The 8,328-nt window shown below is 37.6% G+C and overlaps 1 protein-coding gene across 1 annotated transcript in view; it reads left to right on the plus strand.

Moving 5' to 3' along the window:
• The first annotated feature begins 425 nt into the window (after positions 1-425).
• Positions 426-8,328, plus strand: part of vps50 (VPS50 EARP/GARPII complex subunit) — a 154,239-nt gene continuing 146,336 nt past the window's right edge. Inside the window, exons 1-2 of the mRNA XM_037693617.1 lie at positions 426-574; positions 1,069-1,137. Of these exons, the coding sequence (XP_037549545.1) occupies positions 542-574; positions 1,069-1,137 (102 nt within the window). The 5' untranslated portion in view covers positions 426-541. The remainder of the gene's footprint in view (positions 575-1,068; positions 1,138-8,328) is intronic.

Here is an 8,328-nt window from a genome sequence, read left to right on the forward strand (position 1 = left end):
TAATGGCAAGTTTTGCTATGCGTAAGTAAAGTACAAGTAAGTAAATGCTAATGTGCACAATGGAAATCAATATTACATTTTATCATTCTTTTAAATGTATATGTGCTTTTCTTCCTGTGATACATAGAGGCAAAAACAACAACAGCAGCAACTAAACAGAAAGAATATCATTATCTCTTCTGAGTTTTGCAAAATTACTGCCATCCAGTGGCATGTAACAATAATCTGTTTTACAGTATGAAGGTGATGCAATAATTATAAATTTTACTATCACATTTTTTAATATACAACACGTATTTTTATTTATAGCTGTAACTTTTCAATTTTATCTGCGAGAAACTCCATCAGGTGACCTTTCAGATACAAAAGCTTAAAAAATACATTTCCCATGATACTTCAGCTTTTTTCTCGGTTTCCTCAGTCACGTGACAGACAGTCAACTATGGCTTCCTTCTCGTAGATAGAGGTTCATAGTGGACAACAAGACAAACTTGAAGCTGTAGCCGTTTAGTTGTCCTTTTGCTCACAAGCTGAATTTACGATGCAGAAGATAAAGTCTCTTATGGCCCGTCAGGTGAGCAAAAAGGTCTTCAGAACAACGACATTCTGGACGTTTTTCTCTGGCAGCAGCCGGTAGCATGACGGCTAGCTAGCTATCGACGCTAACTGGCTAATTTGACAGCTCGCCGACTTTAAAGAGCGCTGCTAAAAAGAGAAGACTGCAGCTTTTATTAGCTACATTCGACCTTTTCGTTTGGCATAAATGCAATATTTGTCTCTTGGAGCAACTCTGACACCCTTCTCGTTTGAGTCCATCAGCTGCTCGGAGCACAACAACTGGGCGGTTTAGGGAAGTCCTCAGCTTGCACTGGTCCTGCTCTAATGTTAGATTCACTACTGGTCCCAACAACTTTGCATAAATCTGCCCGTCAGTTCCACTTTTTTGCTGAATGTAGTAGTCTGCTGATGAATAACTAGCTGCGTGAGACTGAACGGGTCAGGTTACATCAGAATAATCAATATTTGACGCTTGTTTTTGGGTTAATTTTGGATTCTGGTTTTGAACAGGGCCTGAAAAGTCCTCAAGAGAGCATGTCAGACCTGAGTCCCGTGGAGAACCTGAGGATCCCGAGCAAGGTAAGCCTCCTGTGTTTATAAGCTGAGGCTGTGCATTCATAAATGTGTTGTATTAGTTCTGAGTTTGTAAAACTCAGTTCAGTGTAGTACACAAGTTCCATCAAATTCAGAAGTAGTACTAGGTTTGGCACAGTAATTGCTTAACGAACGGATTTTGATAGTTTAGTTTGATCAGATACAGGCTGTATAGTTTTCAAAACATTATCTAAATGAAATTCTACCCTGAGTAGATTTATATTATTTTGGCAGGTGCTTTTTTTATTCTCATCATATGAATTTTAAATTGATCTCAAACAAATGTATTCAACTCATTTCACCTCTTTAAAAATATATATTTTAATGGTACTTGAGCAGAAAATGTACACATGCAATTTTCTAGTATAATTCAAGAATACAGTACTTGTCATTATTTATTGTTTCTTATTATTTAGATCATTTATATTCTGCTCAATTTACCTTTTTAACTACAAATGGCAAAAAAACAAACAAGTATATACATTTAATGTGTGCCCACAATTGGACACATTTTCTAAAGAATATCTGTTTTATTTACAAATATATTTAGGTCTTTTATGATACAAATGTTTAAAACTAAGAAAACTAAAATAATAACCACAATATTTAGCTTGATGTTTAGTCCTTACCAGTAGAACACTTAAGACATCATAAGCGCATGAGAATAAAACCAGAATGACTTGACAGTTATGTTGCTGTCTTTTTTATTGATGTTCTGCTTTCTGTCAACGTAAATTCGTCAAACATGCCCATGTTGTTTCCAGTCAGAAGTGTAATAAAATATACGCCTCTTGTTTATTCCACTTAAAAAGGCCTAACCTCAGTCTTTACAGGATGATGTGAAATTTAATCTCCTACAAAAGCATTTTAACATCTTTGCAGGTGGGCTTTAAAAAATTGCTTCCAGTCATGCTTCGTTCCAGGAAGCCTTTGTCATTGTTAACCTGCATAAATTTTGTTTGTTTGGCTCTGATAGAGCAAAACTGCACTGTGGCTTTATATATTGCACAATCACTTAATGTTACCTCAGTGCACCGCCAGCTCCTGGCTCTACTTTGACTTTCCTTTTAGTGGTAAACTTGTAAGTGATGTCTCTAGTTGGACGCTGACCAACTGTCTTCATTCTCATGAAATCAAACTACCTAACTAAACCAGATGTTTAATTTAGATCCTCTAAATTGTTTGCTTTTATTTAGTCTTGTTTCATCTGAGCATTTGTATTTGAGTGGACACTTCATTTGCAGTGTCTGCTTCCTAAAGTATCAGAACATTGTTTGCTATGCAGGTTGAAAACTGGAACCAGAAGCAAAAGGCTCTTTCTGTCAGTTCACTTGTGAGAGTTAAAAGAAATCTGAAGTTGAGAGACTTTTTATCAAACCTCGTTGGCTCAGTGATGCAATCTTTCAAGTGAATGTTGAGTCAGCATTCACACTATTGTTTTTACGCTTATTATTTCTTTGGCATGTTCTTTTGCAGTCCAACTAATTGGGAATAATGTGCATTAACTTATGTATGCTGTAACTTTTGTACTTTTCAAAATATTTAAATTTATTTAAAACAACATTTTGTCAAACACAAATATAAATATTATATAATATAAATTGTAATATTTTCAGTTCCTTGAAAAAGCATTGTTCTCTTTTAAATCAGGTTCCATTCTTTTTTGTTTTGTACTACTTTTACCTTTTCATTATTGTTTTGTCACTTTTAGCTTTTAGCTACCAGATTGCTACTTTTAGCATTCGGCTGTCATTCTATTCCTTTTAATAGCTTTCGTCTACTGTTTTTCTCCTTGTAAGTTTTGGCTACTATTTATTTATTTATTTCTTAAGCTATTGCCGTTTTGCTCCTTTTAGCTTCCGTTCAGCTCCTTTCCAGTTTTTGTTCCAACTTGAACAAACCAGTTTCAGCTTCTTCAGCAAACTTTAGCAAGGTCATTCAGCACTCAGTATTCATGCTGCATTTTCCTCGAAATTGATAAATTGATCAAGTTGGCGTCACGTTCTGGTTGTTTTGATTTGCTTAAGGCACCGTGACTCAGACTGAGCAGCGATAAAAGAAGTGGACCGTCAGGTGAACTCAGGACCTGAATAAAAGCAGACGAGGGTTTCTGGAGAAACGTTTGATTATTTTTATGGATGTTTTTTCTGTCTTGGTGTCAGGTGCCATGGCAAAACTGTAATGCAGTAATCAAACACTACCTCTGGTTTAAGCCTGCATTAGTTCCCTTTTGCTAAAGTTGGACCAGAATAAGTGAGTGTAGATGTTTTCACACCTGCTTCATTTTTTGCCTTTTGTAAAATGGAGCAGCAAAACAAGAGCAGCACTTAGTGTGGACATGTGAATCCATGTGCTCTGGATCACCCGTGCTCTGTGTGCACTGCAAACACACGTCTTGTTCTGTGTTCGTCCAAAACAGACGAGGTTGTTATTTGATGATTCTGTGCTTTGACTTCACTTTGACGCTTGATGTCTCTGCTCACAACAAAATGAAAAAGCTCCCACACAGACGGGGCTGTAATACACCCACGGTCCTTCGTGTTTTTGGTAAATACTCCATTATTGTTGTCAGCGCGGGGAGGACTGTGTGACCTAACGTGCTGCGGTGAGCAGGGGAGTGAGACCAATATACTTGACTCCGTGTATTAAAACGGCACCGATGTTCACCAAGTGGAAATCTTTCCTTGTTTCCAACCATTTTAACCTTTGATTCAAATCATTTATCAAACTTTCCAAGCTGACAGCAACGTGTGGTTAACTCTGAGAGTAAATGTAGGTCAGGATGCTGTGGAGTCACTCTACAGATTCAAGTTTGAGAATTTGAGTCTTAGATCTTACATTTATTTCAGTTTGGGCTCATTTTGATTTGATATTTTAAACAGAATGTAGTTTAGTCTTTCACTCTTTGTGACAAAACTTTGAGTTTACTCTAAGTATCTTTTATTCTCATATTGTGATATTTTATAAAGTGAGCACATAATATTGACCTGCTGGTTGCAGATCAACGATATTTTAATAAATTCCACTTTATAGTTCATCTGCGTTCATTTATGAGGCTGCTTCCCCTCATAGATTGACTGGACTGTCCTATTTGGGTGTTGATGTAAGTTAATCTTCTGTTCTGGCTGCTGCGTATGATATTTTAATTTTTTTTATTTTAGGGATGCATGATATTGGATTTTTGGCCAATATGTTAAAACTTATTTGGCCGATAACCGATGCCAATACCAATATTTTATATACGTTCCTTTGTCAGAACATAGTCCTCTTATTTAGACTTAGTTGCTACAAATATTGTGTAACAGTTGTAAGAGCTGGTGACATATATTCAGTAACAGCCATATGATCTGCAGAGCACTTTAACTTATATTAAATGAAAAGTGTTAAATGTTATTTATCAGCATTAGTCACCTGCGATGCTGTCTCACTTGTGGAGGTTTGTTCCAGGTTCCTATAGCTGCAGTGTGGGATCCTCTGCACTGCTGTGCATGAAGGACAGACTTTTTAAGTTCAAAGTTTTTGTCTGTCCATTGTGCCGTAAGACTAATCATGCTAACGGGGCTAACACGACGTCCAAATGTCTGTGGTAAAACTCACCCAACAAGTCGTGCTATCAGCTATTAGCTTCTCAATGACGTCAGAAATGACGGCTTGTAACTCGGGTAAAGTTACGTCAGAAAAATATCTCAGACTGGGGACGATGTAGCGAGGCTCAACGTGGTCCATAAATCTTTGGACTCCAACATTGTCACCAATGAAAAATAAAAGTTCCACACCGCCGACATTTTGACTTCTTCGTCTCTGCCATGAGATCAGTTAGGTGCACGTGACGTCATCACCTTGTTCTGATGCTGCAGGCATCCTTGTCACTGGGTTTTCATACAGAAACAGAGTCTTTCATATCGGTGAGTTATTTTGATGGAATGGCCGATGTTCAATATTTAACTTTAACGCTAATATCGGCTGATACCATGACGATAATATCATGCATCCCTAATTTATTTTTTATTACTATTTGTGTCAGTTTTATTCAACAAGAATCTAAGTAGTTTTAGAAGTTCAGGGAACATCATCTTAGTGTTTCAGGGCTGTGTTTACTGTTTGAGCTCTTTGCATTATTTAGAAAAGAGATTAAATGATCAAGTGGATTGTTTTAGGAGCATGAGGCAGTGTGCAAAAGTTAAAAACACACCACCGGTGACAAAAGGCAGACAATAGTTCCCACGTCTGATTATTACCTTTTGATGTTGATTAAATTCAAGAGGACTGCCACAGCATATCAACATTATCAAATATTCAATTCACTTTATTTATGTAGCACCAAGTCACAACAGAAGTCGTCTCAGGGCACTGAACAGAAACATTCATATATAAAAATAATAATTTAACATTATTTATCTGAGGAGCAGACTGCTTTGAGTTGAACTCCATCACAGAACTTTCATCTTCAGCAAATATGAAGGAGACGGTGGAAAGAAAAAACTCCCTCATGAGGAAGAAACCTCCAGCAAATACCAAATGCTCTAAATACCAAAATGGCTATAACTAAGTTAAATGTGCAGATATTGAGCTAAAGTGTCATGCGGTAGAAACTGAGAGTCATTCCTAACACATCTTAGTCACTGCTTCATTTGAGCTGGATCCTGCCAGTACCAGATCCAGGAACGCTTTTATTTTGACACCGTGCGTTCCGGTAACTGTTTTCTTGGATCTGGTACCTCTCAGACCTAATAATAATAAATTTATGAACAAATGAACAAATTTGACTGACTCAAACAAATAAAACCTATATTGGATATGTAAACAGAAAATAATTACATAAACACTCATTTTAAACATAACAAGCTTCCTAATATCACATCAGAGCTGTTGCTTCACATTTCTGCTTCTGTTCTTAAAAAGATCTCCACCGCTCAAAGTTCACAGTCATGGGCCATTTTATTAAAAAACACAAAAATCAGGTCTCTCTCTAAAAGAGTCCTCGTGGCTCAGTGAGACTAACCTGTATAAATAAAGGTTGAATGAAAAAATATATAATTAAACATTTTGCGGTACACATAAGTTCCTGCACTTTACTGAACAATGATGTGTGAATCGGTGCAGGAGTTATCTGAACTTTCACTGAACTGCAAAAAAGAGATGATGATCTCGGCTCATGAAGCTGTTAGTCTGCATTCAGAGTATTTGAAGCGATGTTGAAATGAACAGGATGCTTTTCTGAATTGAGCAAGAGGATTGAGAGCAACTCTTTTCTAAGCCAGTGACAAAGTGCTAAATATTGGGCAGTTCGACCCACCTGTCAGTCAATCCAGTAGGCACGTCAGCATCTGACCATTCGGCAACCTTAATTTGTCCTGAAGTGAGCGCCCTGTACCTGCAGAGCTGCAGTGGTGTTGCTGCATTACGAACGCTTTGCAGTCAGAGATTTCAATAATAACAGAGTTTACATCTTTTGTTTGATGTTAATCTACTGTAATAAACCTTTGAATGCAGGAAATGGCATCTGCTTTATTCAAAAATTTCTGGGGTAGACCCCCCCCCCCCCCCCACTATTTGCATTCTGGCATTGTTTGGTTTACAAATTAAGTCCCGCTCATAGTGAGATATAAATTATATACATCCCATGTTGGTCATAACATTATCTTAAAATGTTTTGACCAAAATGGCTGCAACTCTGTCTTTTCTCAAATGAACCTTGGTTCATGACGCTGGCTTTAAAAGTGACAGGACTATGCCTTCCTCCAAGGAATGCTTGCTGTTTAATTTGTTGGTGCTTTGCTTCCAAGCAGCCAGACTTAAACCTTTTAAAGTGGTCTCATTCAGTATGTCTCCAGGCTTTCAATGCTCTTTTAAACGTCTATTTTTGTACTTTAAACTTTTAATTTTCTGTACACTCCTTATCATGACTGCATTTGCATCTGCAGTAGTTTGCTTGTATCTAAAGGTCATGTCTTTCACACATAGGAGGAGAATCCAGCAAAGACCTCAGTCAGGACCTGAGAGATGCATTGTCCTTCAGGAGATCATCTGCTATATGGAACGTTTTCAGTTAATAGGCTTTTGGGAATGACCTTGTTGGATCTAAAGTATTATTTTAGGGGTCAGACTGGGTAATCTTTGGTATTATTTATAACTTCAGCTAAAATATTGAAACAAATGATGTCCTTGTGCAGGGCCGCTGGTAACAAAGCTGCAGCCTAAAATGGGACTCTTGACGTTCTGTGTTGACACAACACTGGCTCATCCCTTGAGCTTCTGTATGAAGGGTTCATAGGTCAAAGTGGACAAACACACAATAGTCAAAATTCAGAGAAAACATGAGATATCTTTAGAAAACCTGATGAAATACAGTTCAAGATGATTTGGGGAACACAAGTCAGTCTGGCTTCCTAAAAGTCAAATACAAAGAAGTGAGGGATGACCTCATACCTTTGCTAAGTATTGTATTTGTTTTTAATGCTGTTTAATGAGGGATTGCAGAGTTGCAGCCCTGCAGGAACATCAACATCACCCAGACCATCGCAGCTCTGCTTGATTTATTTTCTGTTTCTGTCTTTAAGGTTCTGCTTTCCAGGTGACATAATGTACACTTTATTTTGCAGGAAAAAAGTAAATACTTTGATATAAAGCTTTAAAAGTAGCTTTTATGAGGACTGCAGATGTCAAGCAGACATATAGAGGTAGCTTTGCTTTGTCATGGCTTGAAGGGTAATTCCATGATCCAAAAAACCAAAATGTGCTTCTTGATCAACCTGCTCTGTAAAAAGACGTGCATGTACAGTAATCCTCGCAGTTCCTCAGTAGTCCCCTTTTTCATTGAAACCCATTCAAATAGCTCCAAGCTATAATTACCAGTTTTGATGGTGCTGTTCCTTTTTAAATCTCTGTGTTTCTAATCTGCTTTCTGGGTTCATAGTAAGATCAAACAACACTCTGCATTTTCAGTGCTTCTTGTTTAAAGCACCTCCACTTTTAATACTTGGTTACTGAAAGTGGCCATTTTCTTAGTTGTTGTTGTGTTGACTCTTCATCTCTACAGCTCAGAGTCCTTCATCATCACACCTGATTCTACTGGCATCAAAGGGCCTGAATACAATAAACACATCCATCCATCCATCCATCCATCCATCCATCCATCCATCCATCCATCCATCCATCCATCCATCCATCCATCCA

The sequence above is a fragment of the Nematolebias whitei genome, chromosome 19, assembly GCF_014905685.2.
Source record: "Nematolebias whitei isolate Nwh7 chromosome 19, NemWhi1, whole genome shotgun sequence".
In the NCBI taxonomy this organism is placed as follows: Eukaryota; Metazoa; Chordata; class Actinopteri; order Cyprinodontiformes; family Rivulidae; genus Nematolebias; species Nematolebias whitei.